Source organism: Uranotaenia lowii, chromosome 2 (assembly GCF_029784155.1).
Source record: "Uranotaenia lowii strain MFRU-FL chromosome 2, ASM2978415v1, whole genome shotgun sequence".
NCBI classification, from domain to species: Eukaryota; Metazoa; Arthropoda; class Insecta; order Diptera; family Culicidae; genus Uranotaenia; species Uranotaenia lowii.
This window is the reverse complement of record NC_073692.1, coordinates 45,517,439-45,536,986: the sequence shown is the minus strand read 5'-3', so window position 1 is coordinate 45,536,986 and position 19,548 is coordinate 45,517,439. Positions and strand designations below refer to the sequence as shown.

The 19,548-nt window shown below is 39.6% G+C and overlaps 1 protein-coding gene across 4 annotated transcripts in view; it reads left to right on the top strand.

The window, feature by feature from the left end:
- Positions 1-19,548, top strand: part of LOC129743932 (myb protein) — a 63,557-nt gene that overhangs the window by 25,382 nt on the left and 18,627 nt on the right. For all 4 annotated transcript variants that reach the window (XR_008736740.1, XM_055736175.1, XM_055736172.1 and 1 more), the window contains exon 3: positions 863-1,012. Coding sequence is in view for 3 of the 4 variants with exons in the window: in XM_055736175.1 (XP_055592150.1) it covers positions 863-1,012 (150 nt within the window). In the remaining variant the exon portion in view is untranslated. The remainder of the gene's footprint in view (positions 1-862; positions 1,013-19,548) is intronic.

Here is a 19,548-nt window from a genome sequence, read left to right as displayed (position 1 = left end):
ACACCCAATGCTACCCAAACATGTGTGAAAATAATCAACGTCTCTCAAACGTCAAAATCGGTCGGTAGTAATTTTCAAATCCTGTTCCAAGGTATTTCGAAATTCTCCTGTAGGCTCGAGATTGCTTTCTTTCAAGATTTGAATTGAAATCAGGGATTTAATTAGCAAAAAAATTTAAAAAATCTGAACTTTTGAAAGGAACGTTTTTTAAATGGATGAGTTGCATACAATTATAATTATGCTGCCGGTCCCTGAGCATATTTTGATTGGCCCGCTATTTCGTCGGAAAAAAGCAGAGTGTTCATTTTTTTTTGTTATTATAAAATTACATAATACATTACATACATTACAGAGAATATCATAAAATCTCAATCGAAAACACGGGAGTTTGAAAATGGAAATTCGCTGCCCCCACCCTGAGATTATGATAAAGTCAAAATAAAACACACATAATAAAATATCAATATTTTTTCAAGTCTTAAACACAAAACTTATAAACGTGCTTATACTTTTATAATATAGTCTAAAAAGATAGGAATTAGTTCAAGCTTCAGACTTCAGACCATAAAATTTTCTGAGATATGAATCTCTAAAGTTATTCATAATTAATATTATTTCGAAGATCGATCCTAATAAACCTTTTTAAATATTCCAAGACATGAAAAACTAGATTTTTGACTACCAGATCAATGAATTCAACGCTCAGAAAATTCTTTATTGAATTCAAAAAAAGAAACAAATACAAATTGAAATGAACATTATTGAAATTAATATGCCTTTTCTGTTTATTCACACGCATAAAGTTTAAAAAAAATAAATAATTTTTATTGTTAATTATTTACATACTTTCCAACAACTACAGGATGCCGCACTAAAATCGCTCGTAGAACAGAACGGCGAACGATGGGACGTGATCGCCAAGTTCCTCAAGGATCGCACCGATATCCAGTGCCAGCAGCGATGGACCAAGGTTGTCAATCCGGATCTCATCAAGGGACCGTGGACCAAAGAGGTAAGATTTGTCAGATTCTTATATGAAACTGTCTTCGTGGAAAAAAACAAACTAAATCAACTTGGATAAACATGTTCAGTCCTGTCAGGTTGTTGTTGCCTTGCATATGAATTTCTGCTTTATGCAGGGGACTTTCCGGATCAGGATTTTTCCTCGCGTATTTCACCAAACAAGGGATGCACCCCTACTGCAATGCTAACTCATATTTTCCATGGAGGGTTCGCTGCACTCGGTTGCCCATTTCCCTTCTTCCTCAATTGCTTATTTGATTTGCTCGCTTGTCCCTCATGAAGTCAGCAATCTACCTATACCTATATGAAGCGAACATAAATTATGTTTCCCCCTTTCGCAATAATTTCTATCTGATGATCGCGTTTCGTCGTCGTACGCTAGTGAAGATCCCAGGTGTTATTTTAGTTTCCGCTTTCCTCGACATTTCAGGGCAGCATGAAGTTTGAATGACTCAGTACCTGTGTCCCAATGTCTGCTGGTTATTGTTGTTGTTGTTGTTTCGGAAGCCCCTGCTGGCTAAACGATACCACATCGGAGATAAACACATGTTGCTTCTTTCTGCAACTTCCGTTCTGCTAGGCAAAGGAGTTTCCATTGTCACTTTCTTAATTTGTTACAAAGAACAAAAATACTGTCGCACTTTCAATCAATGACATGCTAATGTGTCCAGAACAAAATCTGACCGCAGCAATTCAGAACATTATGAACGGAAGTCGCCATTCCGCTTCAGGGATCCCCCCTGTGAATATCTACATCTTGATTCTACGCACGTGCAGTGGAAATAAAACCTTGAACATGGAATATAAGAGGCAGTGGTAATTGAGGCTAATGGATTGGACATCTCCAAGACTAAAGAAGACACTCGAAGGAGGTTCGAAATTTGTCTAGTAGGTAGTATAACCTTGATCATAATCACGAAACGAGTGAAGAATTTCCAAATAGGGGAGCACAGCTGAAAACAAGAACAATCACCGGAAGTAGGGTTGGAAGCCCTACTCTTTTATAAGAATGGATCTTTTATACGAATGTTTTAAACTGTGGTTCAGCAAATGATAATTTCGAGATTCTTCTTTTATAATATCGCTACTTGGACAGCTTGGGAGACATGCTTTCTGGATTCAGGTAATCGCCTCAAGCTTAGTTCTTTTAGAAATGGGACAGTTACAAATGCGTGTATCTAAAAAACTATCCGTTTGAACGAAATACTTTCTATGAAGGAAATGACGCTAATCTTACGATAATTCATGAAAAAAATTGAAAAAAAAGTTTATCGTTTTTTGTACGATTTTTTTTACTTTGTTCATGGTACCTCCCATCGGTTGGCGCACACTTTTTTTAACCATGATATTGACAGGGTGGCTAGCGAACCGGGAAAAAAACCGGGAATTGAAAAAGGGAAAAAATCAATTTAAAATCATAACCGGGAAAATTCTTTATTGTTTTTTTTTTCTCCTAATAGGTTTACTATTGAATTCTAAATTTCATTCATATTTTTTTTTATCAAAAGCAATAAGAAATCAGGACCTAAATTTCATAAAGCAAATGTGGGTCAAAGCCGAGAATTTCTTGAATAATTGAGATTTTTTAGCTCAGCGCATACCTTTTAGTGCTCTGTGTTCGAGTTTCAATTTTCTTATTTTAGGCACTTATAAATTAACAAATTTTTAACAAGCGTCAAAAGCGCGAAGAAGCTCATATGTTTGTAAAAATTGTTTTCACAAATGAATTCAATTTTCAACCTTTGAGAGTCGGGAATTCATATGATTAGCCGGGGGAATGGCGAAAAAATTAAAATGAGTGGCCACCTAATTACATGGTCCATTAATAAAATGCACAAAAGTTCGAACGAGATATCAAATTCTTTTGAACATTTTGCGATTTTACTGGTAATCGCTTTCTTTATTTATTAGAAAACATAAAATACAGATTATAACAATGTATGAGCTACGAATCACATTAAAAAATGATCATAATTAAAACAAGCGAATTATAAAAGCAAATCCAAGCCTAATTTCAAGAATAATTTTCAAAATTTGAATTAAGACTTGAAGTCTTAATTCAAATTTTGAAATTCAAAATGTCAATTGCGATATTAAATTTTTCTGGTTGGATTGCAAATTCAGGCGCAGAATTTTGATTAACATGCCAGGTACAAAGTCATGCACTCAGAATTCAGACTCTAAAAAAATTTAAAATGTAGAATGAAAAACCTAACCAGTATTCAAGACTCGAATCAAAACAAAATTATAGAATAATAGGAAGAATATAATTAATCGGATTCTGTTGTCAAAATTGCAGAGAAAAAATATTAAATTAGAATACAGTCAGAAGTATCAATCAGTGAAAATTCAAATAATGAATCCAAACTTAATGTTATTAAGTTTTGATATATACACTGCCGGCCAAAAGTTTGGGATCACCCGCTAAAAAACATGCAAATTTTGATCGTTCATATCTCAGCCGTCTTAGGACATATTGCAAATTTTCTGATCTCATGCGAAAGATAATGAGCAATGGCTATTTCGGAGGTTTTTTGCTCATAAATAATGTTTTAGTTTTGCACCTAAAACTTAACCTAAACTTAGAACATTTTCAAAAAACCGCACTCAATATTCAAAGCCAATCATCTCGCGATAGGGTGAACCAAATTTCAGAATTTGAGTTGCATTAGAATCCTTATTCTTTACTTCTCAAAACACAATCAAAAAATATTGTGCAAAAATTTAAGAATGTACTTTTGATTAGTAAAATAGACACTTAAGTTATCGTCCAAAAGTTTGGGATCACCCCTCAGTATGGTGTATCGGCCAAAAACATGCAAATTTATCTAATTCATATCTTTCTCATCTAAATTCGTATTGCAGATCTGAAGGGTGCATTTCGAAGCTTAGGAATTGTTGTTTTTTCATAAATTCATTAAAAAATTATATTTTAAAGTGATAACCATAAAAAATTTACCTGAAATTAATTGTTTTTTGAAAATTCACACTTATGATTGTGAATTTTTTATGGTTATGGATTTAAAATATAATTTTTTAGTGAATTAATGAAAAAACAACAATTCCTAAGCTTTCTGTTGATACTTACGGTTTTCGGTGCCGCTCCGTCGGCGAAACCAAAACAGTTTGTTTTGGTTCCGCATGCTTTGAGCCAATTCGCAATTGAAACAATAGCGGTGATGATTGATGATGACAGCTGATGATGGTAAATACGGTACAAATGTTTACATCATCACACTGTGAAACCAAACAACTCAACTTAGGTTTGTGGTAACACAACAGTGTTGCCAGATATTCTGTGTAGGAATACCAAAGTACTCATTGAGAAATGAGTACTTTCCCGGTTAGGGATTATAAGAAGTGGAAAGTGACCATTAGCTATCGCTAATTAATATAGTTGTATTCTACTGACCTCACAGACGAAACATGAATAAAGATAACTCTATTCCACCACTGAAACCTGCGTTTTCAACAGGTTATGGGCCCAGATACGTCTGGATTGGAAATTTTCGAGTTAGTTAGAGAGGGGTACTCTCAAGTATTTAACTTGCGGTTAGCAAGTGGAGCAGCCAGCAGCCAGAAGACCACCAAGAAGAGGGCCACCAGCCAGAAGGACCAGCCTGCGCCGAGACGACCCAGCCCAGAGGGACCAGCTGGAAAACTACCAGGCAGCGAGATGTCCCAGGCCAGCCAGGAGGAGCCGCCAGCGGTCGAGCCCGAGAAGGTTCGCGGATCGAGAGGGTTACTCTCGATGCCGTCACGAACCACGCTGCGGTTAGCATGCGTGAGCTCACGTCCGACGGCCGGGAGGAGTCTCTGGATCCGCAACCGGGCAGCGCGAAAGTCCGAAGGTCCACCTGGAGGAACACCCTGGAGGAGTTGGTTGGAGCTGCTAGCCGAGAGGGTTACTCTCGTGCTCTGGCTTTGCACTGCTGTTAGCATGCTCGAGCACAGCTGGAAGCAATTTCTGGACTCCTGGAGGAGGTGGTTTGGGCTATGGTTAGTTGCCAGCGACTTTAACCACCCCGTGCTGCTGAATCTTAAGGCTTCTCGAAATCATCGAGAAGCGGCGTTGATGGCCAAGAGAGGTTGTTCTTCTGGGGTTACCAGAAAACAGCCTGCTAGAAGGTCCCACCGCTCGCAAGCTGAGGTTATCAGCCACCAGAATCAACGTAAAGTTCGATTTGTCATAGATTCTGGTGCCACTCAACACATGGTGCGAGATCAGAGCCTGTTGGTTGATGTCAAGACTCTGGAAGAGCCATATGTCATCAACACAGCTAAGACTGGCGAGTGTTTGAGAGCCAAGCGAACAGGAACAATGCATCTGAGCAGTGTAATTGGAAAGTCCATTGTTCCAATTATACTTTACAATGTACTTGTGATTCCAGAACTCGACGAAAACCTACTTTCGGTCAGAAAGTGCACCGAGAACGGGAAAAGGGTTACTTTTCTCGGAAAGCAAGTCCAGTTTGAGTATTCAGGGGAGGTTTTCGCCCAAGGAAAACTCCTGAATGACTTATACTGCTTGGATTTGTTTTGGAGCCCTAAAACCAGGCGGAAAGCCCTGCTTGGAAGTCAGCCAGCAGTTGAACAATGGCATATGCGACTCGGACATCTTGGCGTTGGAGCGTTGCAGCGAATGGTCCGTAACAATATGGTAGAGGGTATCTGCCATATTCCAGCCAAGGTGGAGAAACAAGCTGTCTGCGAAAGCTGTATGGCAGGTAGACAAGCAGCCAACAGATTTCAAACCGCCGAGCTGCCTAGGTCGGGTAGACCATTAGAGCTTGTGCACTCGGATGTGTGTGGGTATATGGAGGTGCCGACGTTTGACGGATTCCGTTATTTCGTCACGTTCATTGACGACTACACCCACTTCATGACTGTCTATCTGCTCAAGCACAAGAGCGAGGTGTTCGAGCGCTTCAAGCAGTTCGAGGCTATGGCAACTGCACACTTCGGTCAGAAGCTGTGCAAGCTGCGATGCGACAACGGGCGTGAATACGTTAGTAACGAGTTTCAAAGACATTGTTCTGAGAAAGGAGTTCAGATGATATTCACGGTCCCGTATACTCCGCAGCAGAACGGAGTCAGCGAGCGAGCGAATCGTACACTGATGGAGAAGACCAGAGCGATGATCCATGGTAGCGGATTGTCGAAGACGATGTGGGGCGAAGCTGTTTTGTGCGCTGCGTACCTTACAAACAGATCACCAACAAGAGGTCTTGTGGTCAACAAGACTCCTTTCGAGATGTGGTACGGTCGGAGGCCAAACCTGAGCAACCTGCGCATTTTCGGTTGTCCAGCGTACGCACAGGTTCCCAAGGAAAAGCGGCAGAAGCTTGATCCGAAATCGAAACGTCTGGTATTCGTGGGTTACGCGAATAACGGATATCGGCTTTGGAATGGTTCGAGCCGATCCATCGAGATTCACCGGAACGTGGTCTTCGACGAAATCACCGTTTTGGAGCCAGTACGTGGCGGTGCTGCGCCAGAAAAGGACATTGACAAGCCTGTCGAAGAACCACCAGAGACCATCACATTTGAGCAGTTAGCTGATGTGTATGAGCCTCAAAAACAGCCCACATCCGAGCAGCCCATCGAAGTGCGTGCACCTGAAAACACATTCGAGCGGTCAGCCGATATGCCAACAACAGAAAACACATCTGAGCGGTTAGCCGATGTGCCTGCTGATCCCGATCACACTGTGGTTAACAGTGTGGTTGTTGACGATCACGGCGAGAGCGACTACGAGAGCAGCGAGGAATTTCCGGACGATGACGATGATGACCAAGATTCCGTCACCCCTGAACCGGCCCTGAGACGAAGCCAGCGAACAAGAGGAACTACACAGCGCTACGTGGCTAACGTAGCCGCTGTTGTTGATGAGGAGCTACCTCAGAACATCACTGAGCTGAAGCGCCGGGACGATTGGGATTCCTGGAAGGTCGCCATCGACGAGGAGATGACAGCCCTGAAGGAGAACAAGACTTGGGAAGCGGTTAGCTTGCCCCCGGGTCATAGGAAACCTATCCTGTCCAAGTGGATGTTTACCGTGAAGGACGATGGTCGCTACAAGGCTCGATTGGTCGCGAAAGGGTGTTCCCAAAGACCAGGATTGGACTACTGGGAAACCTATGCACCGGTAGCCAAGATGGAGAGCGTTCGGACCGTCTTGGCGTTGGCGAACGAATACGACATGGTCGTTCATCAAATGGACGTCAAAACTGCATTCCTTAATGGAAATTTAGAAGAGGTTATCTTCATGCAGTTGCCAAACGATGACGTGGGAAAATCGAAGGTCGTTCGATTGCAGAAAAGCTTGTACGGCTTGAAGCAAGCGGGTCGTGCTTGGAACCAGCGATTCGACGACGAGATAAGAAAGCTTGGTGTTTATCCGTTGAAGAGTGACTGCTGCGTTTACCGATCCTGTAAGCGAGGACTCACCCTCATCCTGTACGTGGATGACATCCTGATTGCCGGAAAAGACGTTTCAGAGGTTATCTGGATCAAGACCGAGCTTGGAAGGCTATTCCAGATGAAGGATCTCCTGGAAGTCAAGACTTTCTTGGGAATGACCATCAAGCGAGACTTTCCGAATAGCGTAATCGAGATATCGCAATCAGGATACGTCGAGAAGGTTCTGCAACGATTCGGTATGGCCGATTGTAAACCCGTAAGCACACCGCTTGACACAAACGTTCGCTGGACGAAGTTGAACGATGGTGAGGTTATCACCGAACAACCATTCAAAGAATTGATCGGTTGTCTACAATATCTGGCGACATCTTCGAGACCAGATATCTGTGCTGCGGTTAGCGCACTGAGCAAGTACCAGGCCAGCCCGGCGGATAGGCACTGGCAAGGCCTGAAGCGTATTCTGCGATACCTTCGAGGTACGACCGATACGGCGTTGGTATTCCGCAGAAACGCGAAATCAGAACCACTCATCGGATATGCTGATGCAGATTTTGCCAACGACTCCGATGATCGAAGATCTGTATCAGGTTACGCTTACATGATCTTCGGGAATCTAGTTTCGTGGTCAACGAAACGTCAGCAGACGGTCAGTCTGTCGTCGACCGAAGCTGAGATAGGAGCCCTTTGCCATGCAGTCAAGGAAGGTTTGTGGTTAACAAACTTCCTTGGTGAATTGGGTGTGGTTAGCACTCCTTTCACGTTAATGGAGGACAACATCCCTTGCATCCAGTATCGGGAAGAGGCGCGGACTCATCAGCGGATGAAGCATCTGGATGTGAAGTATGCTTTTATCAGAGACATCATAAGAAGCGGTCAGCTATCTTTGCGACACATCTCCACTGAGGATCAGCCAGCTGATGCGTTCACGAAGGCGTTCAGGGCTGGTAGCGGTTTGACAATGAAATAGTAGGGACTTTAGTGACCAAAATTTGAAAAAAAGTGACCAAATAGTGACTTTGAGGACCGAAAAAAGTGACCAAATAGTGACTATGTAGAACGAAAAAATAACTTTGAAGTACAAAAAATGTAACCAGTCAGGCCCGTGCGATGGACCCTTCCGGGGGGGTTTTCAAAATTCAAATTTAGATAAAATTAATAACAATACCAAAAATAAACAATTGAAAAGGAAAGGGTTTTCTTACACCATTTGTCACTCATGTTTAACACAAAAACTAAAAAAAATGATTGATAAACAAAATTTTGGAAACATATTACAATGAATGTTTCAAATTTTCGATAAGTCAAGAAAGAAAGAAATAAATTAGTTTCAAAAGAATTTCTTAGCAAATTTAAAATTAAAAAATATCTGAATTCTAAAATAAATGTCAAATCTTGTACAAAACTTAGCATGAATAGATGTTAGGAAAATGATAATAATTGTTAATTTTTATTCATCTAAATTTGGAATTCTTTTCCTCATTTTTAACTGGAAGTTTAGTGAGAAATTCCGCTGTAATTTTTTAATTTGAAAAACAAATTTTTAATCACGATTTAAAATGTGAATTACCGATTACTGAATAAGAAATGAATTTTGAACAGAATTTATTCAATGTTTGATGTTTTATTTTAATTTTATGAAAAGAAGAATATATTTATAATTATTTTAAAAGTGCCAGTTATAGAAGCCAGACATAAAACCTTTAATAAAGTAAAATCCTCCATGTTCAACTACACTGACAAAGAAATGTTAGAAAATGAGTAATTATGTGAATGATAAAAACTGATAAACAATTAAAAACAATGAGTTCAAAACTTTTGTTATTAACACTGCGTATTAAAATTTATTTTGAAAGTTGCTACTTAGAACAATTTTTCAAACTTTTTAGATTAATTTAAAAATCATGATCGATCCAAAAATATGATTTCATATAAAAAATATTAATAAAAAGTTTTTAAAGTTTCAATCGCAGGGTTTTAAGCTTTGAATTACAAGCTCTGAGTATTTTGTCTCTTTTGATTAAAATATTGGGACCTGAAAGAACATAAGGTTAAAATTATGTTTTTTTTTATTTAAAATTTGGAGTTAAAGGCTAATGGTTGAAGAACACGAAAATTTAGAATTTAAAAACAAGGAAACAATTGTTAAAAATATGTCTTAAAAATTTAAAAAGTTTGATTAAAAAAAATCCGGCAAGTTGATTATAAAATTGAAAAAAAAACTGTACAGTAAAATTCGGTAGTTTTATTTAAAAAATTGAAAAAACAGTATGGAAATAAAAAAGATTAGTTTTTAAAAACATTTCAGAAAGAGTTTTTTCAATAAACATGTTTCATAATAACCATTTTGGTGCTTATTTTTTCAATTATTGATTTGGTAAATAGTGCCCTCAACTAGAAATTTTGTCAAATTCGGCCATTTAGTTTTGGTAATAAAGAGTTCACATTTTCATATGTGATGAAAGAAATTAGAGAAACATGAACTATCAAAGAACGAAAGAACATAAGCCGTAAATATCATGAAAATTTCGAAAAAGATACAACGGCTCACCGACAGGACTTGAACCTGCAATCTCCGCTTCGGTACAACGGCGCGTTAGCCAATTCCACCACGGTGAACGTGATGGAACCGGCGAACACGAGCAATCGAGCTCTGCCGATCAACTGCTGGACCTTCTATCGAAACACCATGTATATCCCGCATGTGATCTTTCCCTCTATTGATCTCTCTTGTTTCTCTAACCCCACCCATCGACTCGGGATTTTAGCCGAGCGAGCACATGGTCGATTGCTCTCCCGAGTCGATGGGTGGGGTCAGCGTTGCCACATTTTAATCTGTAATTTCGAGGCAAAAAATCTTTTTAATCTGTATAAAATCTCAAAAATCTGTATTGAAATCTGTATCTAAAATTTTGATCTGGATACTAACGCTGCACTACGCTGACCATCTTATAATGCGTATTGCACTAAATTTAACTGCGCTCCAGATTACTACGAATTGCAGACTGTCAAAAACATGTAAATTTTGTCATTTTGGAACACGCAAAATATTCTGTGCAACGAACGATCTAAGGTCACGCAAAGTTTAGAGTCGACGTTTTTTTGTTAAATGAATCAAGCTTTATCCTTCCTGGATTTAAAAGTCAATTTGAGTAGTCTCTGTACTCACAGTAAACTGCGAGGTAAATGTTCAGAGATTCGAAAGTAATTTAATGATATTAAACTGGCATTGAAAGTTAAATTTCGTATAAAGCAGTATCCTATTTTAGTGTATGATTCTTAATCAGATTTCAAAAATGTTTTAAAATCCCCTTGCTTGTCATGATAAGCGCTGTATTTTACGGTCTCGATCTCTGATCTGGAAAATTTTCCAAATTTGCCGGTGTGACAATTGAAGGTGGCTTGAACGTTGGATGATCGAAAGAGATTATTATCGATTAACTCACAGTATTAGCAAAATATCTTGAACATTTTTCAATTTGCTAAAAAATCTGTATAAAATCTGTATAAAATTCCAACTATCTGTAATCTGTATATACAGATTCTTGGTTTAATAATTCCAAAAAAATCTGTATCATTACCCAAAAATCTGTATATGTGGTAACGCTGGGTGGGGTTAGAGAAACAAGAGAGATCAATAGAGGGAAAGATCACATGCGGGATATACATGGTGTTTCGATAGAAGGTCCAGCAGTTGATCGGCAGAGCTCGATTGCTCGTGTTCGCCGGTTCCATCACGTTCACCGTGGTGGAATTGGCTAACGCGCCGTTGTACCGAAGCGGAGATTGCAGGTTCAAGTCCTGTCGGTGAGCCGTTGTATCTTTTTTGAAATTTTCATGATATTTACGGCTTATGTTCTTTCGTTCTTTGATAGTTCATGTTTCTCTAATTTCTTTCATCACATATGAAAATGTGATCATTTTCAGGTACAAAGATGTACCAAGCGATTTCATAACATCAGTATTGAATAAAGAGTTTATTACTAGTAAAATTGATAGATAACTGATTATGGAAAAATGTCATTATAAGTATTTTTGACATCACAGCAGAAAGTGTAAAAAAAACTTCTAATTCTAATTCTATTTAAAGCTCATTAATTCATAAAAAACTTTTATTTCTAAATAATATGTTTTTGATTTGAGTTTTTGTAAAAAGAAAGTGCAGAAACTTCTCTAAAGATTTTAAATTATTTTCATTTCAATAACCAACTCACCGTACGAGGAAAGGTGTGCTCTGATATGTCTAACCTTACTCGAAAAGCGGCGCGTCGAACTGCAGCAAGGTTTTATATTTGACACATTGACCAACCGTATTGACTGTGCTTACATTCTACAACGTGTTAACATTTATGTACCAACGAGAACACTTCGACAACGTCAGTTTCTTTCAATTCCTCACCACCGTACTGCCTATGGCCAAAACCACCCTATTGACAAGTGTTGTGAACTTTTTAATTTAGTGTATAGTTTGTTTAATTTTAATATGTGCAAACGTCGTTTTAAAATAGGCTTAAGTAGAATTTCCTAGTTTTTAAGTCATCAGTCTGTACGGTAATTAAACCAAAGACAAAATAAATAATAATAAATATAAAAGCTGATAGAAGTATTGCATACATATTTAGATTCGGGGAACCCAAATTAGTTGAAATTACCGTTTAAATTCATTGCACCTAAAAAAAATGTAATTTTTGTGGCCTTGTGTAAATTTTTACAACCCTTTTTTTAAGTATATAGAAGAACAAAAACACGAAATAAAATTAAGTCTGAAATTGTTTTTTAAAGAATATTTCATGTCATCATAACATTTGTTATGACATAAAAGATTTTTTTTTTATAAAAAAAATGGTTCGTTTCAATCTCAATCTTAGTTACACTTCTTAATAAAAACCCATTCTAACTAAAGACGAGATAGGGTTTTTGTATATCAAGTTTTGAGTTCCAATACAAAAGGTTGATTGAACTAAAAACTAGAATCTACAATCAAAGTTAGTTTCAATTCACGAACGTCAAATAATGTCGTAGATCGAAATGTCTCAAGCCAAGGGTGATTCATACCGAAATTCCGCCGGAGGCGAAAAAAATTTCTGACTGACTGATCAAGTAATTTACCGTTACTACCGTCAATATTAACACGTGCAATTCAAATTACTCTTTCATTGGTTTATTATCGGTGAAAAAAGTGACTTTTGGTGATAAAAGTGACCATTTTTCGGAAAATAGTGACTTTAGTGACCAAATGATGAAAAAAGTGACTTTTTAGTGACTGACCCAAAAAAAGTGACCAAGTCACTAAAAAGTGACTCGCTACCAGCCCTGCGTTACCAAGGGCGAGGCACGCGAAGCTGTTCAGCATTCTCAATCTGCGAATTGAGGGGAGGTGTTGATACTTACGGTTTTCGGTGCCGCTCCGTCGGCGAAACCAAAACAGTTTGTTTTGGTTCCGCATGCTTTGAGCCAATTCGCAATTGAAACAATAGCGGTGATGATTGATGATGACAGCTGATGATGGTAAATACGGTACAAATGTTTACATCATCACACTGTGAAACCAAACAACTCAACTTAGGTTTGTGGTAACACAACAGTGTTGCCAGATATTCTGTGTAGGAATACCAAAGTACTCATTGAGAAATGAGTACTTTCCCGGTTAGGGATTATAAGAAGTGGAAAGTGACCATTAGCTATCGCTAATTAATATAGTTGTATTCTACTGACCTCACAGACGAAACATGAATAAAGATAACTCTATTCCACCACTGAAACCTGCGTTTTCAACACTTTCAAATGCTCCCTTCAGATCTGCAACGCGATGTTAGATGAGAAAGATATGAATGAGATAAATTTGCATGTTTTTGAAAGAACGATCCCAAATTTTTGGCCGTTACACCATACTAGGGGTGATCCCAAACTTTTGGACGATAACTTAAGTGTCTATTTTATTAATTAATAGTACATTCTTAAATTTTTGCACACAATTTTTTGATTGTGTTTTGAGAAGTATACAATAAGGATTCTAATGCAACTCAAATTTTGAAATTTGGTCCACCCTATCCCAAGATGATTGGCTTTGAATATTGAGTGCGGTTTTTTGAAAATGTTCTAAGTTTAGGTTAAGTTTTAGGTGCAAAACTAAAACATTATATATGGGCAAAATACCTCCGAAATAGTTATTGCTCATTATCTTTCAAATGGGATCAGAAGATTTGCAATATGTCCTAAGACGGCTGAGATATGAACGATCAAAATTTGCATGTTTTTTAGCGGGTGATCCCAAACTTTTGGCCGGCAGTGTAGATCCGTGATTAACCTAAAATTCATCGTTGATGATAATTTTACAAATTTCAGAATTCAGAAACCAGAGCCCAATAGTAAAATTCTGTGTGCTAGAAAGTAATTTTTAATTGGAACATTATAGTTTCAATTCAATCGAAAAAGTGTTGACAAAATTATCAAAAAATCAGAGTTTTGCAGCAGATGTAGATTGAGACATGAAGAATCGATTGGTAGATTAAGAACATATATTTCAAATTTCAAATTTGATGATTTCGACACATCCGTCTGATTCTACGAGTCTCACTTATTTTGTTCATCCTTTGTATTTAAACCTGCTCAAACTATTTTCTGTAGAGATGATTCGTTTCGTACCATTCACCGCAAGTGGTCGTGCTTTTTTTGCTCCTGATATTTACCCGTAATCTCAGTCGCGAGTGACAAGTTAGTCATTTAGTTGTCCACATATTCGGTTGTGAATGCCGCCCGGGCAATTATTTTCTCGATAAGTTCCGATCGAAGTGTTTTCACCGGGTAAAAAGTGATATTATCACCGTGTGTGCTGCAAACGATTATCACCAGCATCCAACAAAAGCCAACCAGGGTCCAAGGTCAAAACAAAAGGCCACATTTTTCTCGACATCAGGTGGTATAGGGTGTATCGAAAATTAGGGTGCACCTAATAAAAATATTTCGATTTTTTTTTTCCAAAAGTTTCGTTTTGGTTTTTTTTATTATTATATTTTGGGTTCTTCTTATTTTTTTCGCTGTTTCAATTCTCTCTATAATTTCTTTTTTTTTTTTTTTAAATACATATATAAACAATTTTTTTTTTAATTTGAATTGAATTTCAATATTTTATACTTTCATTTTGAAGGTTTGGTTCTCCGCTCAAACCCATTAGTTCGAATAGTATCGACTAATGGATGACGACGGCGAGGCTGGCGAAGATCCTCCCTTTCGGGAGGATGATTCCGAGGAAATAATTTCCGAGGAAGTAATTGACCCTCCGATGTACCTATCAGATACGGATGATACTCCTTCTTCTCTCCCCCAGACCCTTTTCTCTCAAATTCCCTTTGTGTTTGGCAACTCCTTACCAGCATCAACCCCTCAAGTAAACTCCCCCGTTGAAAAAGCTAATGAGCTGCCTCAAGCCGCCCCTCGCCGTCGGGTTTACCAACCTGAATCGACGGGACCTTGGGTAGTTTATATCCGGTCCAAAACGAATGGGAAATCACTGAATGTGATTTCAATCGCTCGGGACCTTGATCGATCTTACCCTTCCGTAATCAGCTATCAGCCGATGAGACCGCACAAGATGCGCATTGTTGTTGGTAGCCTGAAGGAAGCAAATGCCATTGCTTGTGACCCGAAGTTTACGATCGAGTATCGCGTATACGTTCCCGCTCGTGACGTGGAAATCGACGGAGTGGTAACCGAGGAGGGTTTGACCGTCGATGATCTTGTGGAGTCCGGGGTTGGCCGATACAAAGACCCTGGTCTTCCCACGGTCAAGGTGCTGGACGCGCGTCAGCTGAAAACAGCATCTGGCGAGGGGGAAAAGCGAACATTTTCCCTGTCGAACTCTTTCCGGGTTACCTTTTCCGGCACTGCACTTCCTGATTACGTTGCGATCGGGAAGGTTCGTCTACCTGTGAGACTTTATGTGCCTTCGGTCATGTACTGCCAGAATTGCAAGCAGTTGGATCATACGGCCGCCTACTGTTGCAATCAGGCACGCTGCTCTAAGTGCGGGGAGAAGCATGCAGAAGCTTCGTGTGAAATACAAGCAGTAAGCAAGTGTTTGTATTGCACAGGCGAGGAATCTCATGCTCTCTCGGCGTGTCCGAAGTACATATCGCGCCGAGAAAAAATCAAGACTTCTTTAAAAACCCGCTCTAAGAAATCATACAGAGACATGCTGATGAAGTCTTTGCCAATCGTCTCAGAGAACCAGTTTGGCCTTCTAAGTGAGTATGAATCCGAAGGGGAGGATCCATGTGAAGGAACATCAGCTGGGCCATTTGTTAAAAAAAATGTTTCACAGGCTCCAAAAAGGAAACGCACAACTAACACACAACCCCGATCAGCTGCCAGCAAAGTTAATAAAACAAAAAATCCTCAAAGTGGAAATAGTTATTCTACCCCTACTATTCAGAGACCTCCGGGTTTTAATCCGTCCCCGAAGGACTTCCCTCCACTTTCTGGTAAGTCAAAACCCCAGACTTTCCTTCAGAATTCAGGACCATCAGTAGCAAACAGGAATACAACAATTCCCAGAGAAACTGCATCAGATCCATCGTCGAACAGTTTGCCCAGCTTTTCATCTGATGGTAAGATGAAATTTTCGGAAATTGTTGCGTTCATCTTGGACTTTTTCAGTGTACCAGCAGGTTGGAGGACTATGATTAATATGTTTGTACCTCTTTTAAGAGAAGTCTTGAAAAAGAAAGCTTGTACTATGACCCTCATCGCAGAAGCAATTTCTTTTGATGAATAACTCGTCCATTGAGGTAAGAGAAATTGTTTCTATATTGCAATGGAACTGCAGAAGTATTTTACCAAAATTAGACTCTTTTAAAGTATTGGTACACAATTTGAATTGTGATGTGTTCGCCTTATGCGAAACTTGGCTCTCTCCAAACACAGATTTCAACTTCCATAGCCACAATATTATTCGCCTGGATCGTGATGGTCAACGAGGGGGTGGCGTTCTTTTGGGGATCAAGAAATGCCACTCTTTCTATCGTATTCCACTACAACCATCTCCAGGTATTGAAGTCGTCAGTTGCCAAGCTAGAATTAAAGGTCAAGACCTTTGCCTAGCCTCGGTATATATTCCGCCAAATTCAAGCGTGAGCCGGAACCAATTGGCGAATATTATTTCACTACTCCCAGAACCCCGGCTAGTTCTTGGAGACTTTAACTCCCATGGCGTGGGCTGGGGTAGCTCACGTGATGATGATCGTGCTAACATTATTTATGAGCTGTGCGACGACTTCAACATGACTGTCTTAAACAATGGGGAAGTGACTCGAATTAATGGATCCCAAACACAGCATAGTATTTTAGATATTTCTTTAGCTTCTTCCTCTCTGAGTTTGGATTGTACGTGGAAGGTAATCCAAGACCCTCAGGGAAGCGATCATTTGCCTATCAATATTTCTATCATCAGTGGTCGTAGTCCACCTGAAGAGATGAATATTCCTTATGACCTCACAAAGAATATAGATTGGAAAAAGTACGCATCGGGTGTCATTGATGCCATCGAGTCAACGGATGAACTGCCTCCGGAGGCAGAGTACAGTTTTATTTCCGGGACAATTGTGGACTGTGCAATCGGGGCACAGGTCAGACGGAATGACAATTCGACGATACAGAAACAGCCTCCCACTCCGTGGTGGGATGGTGACTGCTCACGTGCGCGAGGAGAAAAGTGCAAGGCATTTGTTGAGTTTCGCAGAACCGGATTGCCAGAAAAATTCCAACGTTACTTGGCCTTGGAACGCAAGTTCAAGAACTTGATCAGGGGCAAGAAACGTGGTTACTGGCGGCGATTCGTGGATGGGTTATCTCGAGAAACGTCTCTGCACACGCTTTGGAAAACAGCTCGAAACATGCGAAATCACACACCTTCGAACGAAAGTGAGGAAAGCTCGAGTCGATGGCTGACACAATTCGCGAAAAAGGTCTGTCCGGACGCAGTACCATTTCAGAAAAACTATCGGGATACAGAGAATAGCTCCGAAACGGAGGATCAATTCTCGATGGTCGAACTTTCACTTGCGCTCTGGTCTTGTAACAATTCTGCTCCCGGACTGGACAGAATCAAATTCAACTTGTTGAAGAATCTGCCAGATACCGCTAAGAAACGCTTGTTGAATTTATTCAATAAATGTTTAGAGATGAACATTGTTCCGCATGACTGGAGACAAGTGAAAGTCATCGCCATCCAAAAACCGGGAAAACCAGTTTCTGATTACAATTCGTATAGGCCGATTGCAATGCTCTCGTGTCTCCGGAAATTGCTCGAAAAAATGATTCTCTTTCGGCTGGATAAATGGGTTGAATCAAACAATCTGTTGTCAAGTACACAATTTGGATTCCGTAGAGGCAAGGGTACGAACGACTGTCTAGCATTACTTTCATCAGACATTCAATTGGCGTTTGCCCAAAAAGAGCAGATGGGGGCAGTATTTCTGGACATTAAAGGGGCATTCGATTCGGTGTCCATAGAAGTACTATCTAGTAATCTTAACTCTTGCGGGCTTTCACCAATATTGAATAATTTTTTATATAACCTGTTGTCTGAAAAAATCATGCATTTTAGTCATGGAGAAACCAACGTTGAGCGAATTAGTTACATGGGTCTACCCCAAGGCTCATGTTTAAGCCCCCTGCTATACAACTTTTATGTCCGAGAAATCGATGCTTGTATGGCACAAAATTGCACGCTAAGACAGCTTGCGGATGACTGTGTTGTTAATTTCACAGGTAAAAAAGGCACTCAAATTAAACCTCCGTTACAAGAAACTCTAAATAATTTATCACATTGGGCCAGGAATCTAGGCATCGAGTTTTCGCCTAGTAAAACCGAGTTAGTAGTTTTTTCAAGGAAGCATTCCCCTCCTCAAATAGAGCTCCTTATGATGGGTAGAACTCTAACTCAATCTCTTAGTTTTAAATATTTAGGTGTCTGGTTCGACTCTAAATGCCTCTGGGGAAAACATATTAGGTACTTGACACAAAAATGCCAAAAGAGAATCAATTTTCTTCGAACGATTACTGGAACCTGGTGGGGTGCTCATCCACAGGACCTCATCAGGTTATACCAAACAACGATACTGTCGGTCATAGAATACGGAAGCTTTTGCTTTGGGTCCGCCGCGGATACCCACTTGATTAAACTAGAACGAATACAGTATCGTTGTTTGCGTATTGCCATGGGTTGTATGCAATCGACACATACGATGGGTCTCGAAGTACTGGCGGGAATAATGCCGTTGAAAAATCGGTTCTTCGATTTATCGCTACGTTTCCTAATTCGAAGTGTAACTATGAATCCTTTGGTGATAGAAAATTTGGAAAGGCTTATGAATATTAATCCGCAAGTAAAATATGTCAATAATTATAAAACTCTTAGGCAATTAGAAATAAATCCTTCCTTATTAAATTCGGACACGAGTCACTTTTACCCGATTAGCAGTTCCTTGATAAGATTCGATCTGTCCATGACCGCTGACATCCGTGGAATACCAGATCACGTCCGACCCAACGTCATTCCTTCAATCTTTGCATCAAAAGTACGTGAAATTGACCCTACAAAAATGTTCTTTACTGATGGTTCTAGAATCGACGGCGCGACTGGTTTCGCAGTGTACAATGAGCGCTTTGAAGCTTCGTTCAAGCTTCGAGAGCCATGCTCCGTTTACGTTGCTGAATTAGCCGCAATTTATTGTAGCTTGGAACACATTCGCACACTGCCCGTAGACCACTATTTCATCTATTCGGATAGTCTCAGCTCCGTTGAGGCGATTCGATCGATGAAACTGATGAAGCGCTCTTCCCATTTTTTGCTGGAAATTTCAGGGGTATTGGGCGCTTTGATCGAAAATTCGTACAGGATTACCTTAGCTTGGATCCCGTCTCATTGTCTTATTCAAGGCAATGAGAATGCGGACTCATTGGCTAAGGTGGGCGCGTTACAAGGTGAAATTTTTGAGAGGATAATAACTTACAATGAATATTTTTCAATACCTCGCACTTTAGCGATTAACGCTTGGCAGTCTAGCTGGGATAATGGCACAAAGGGACGTTGGCTCCATACGATTA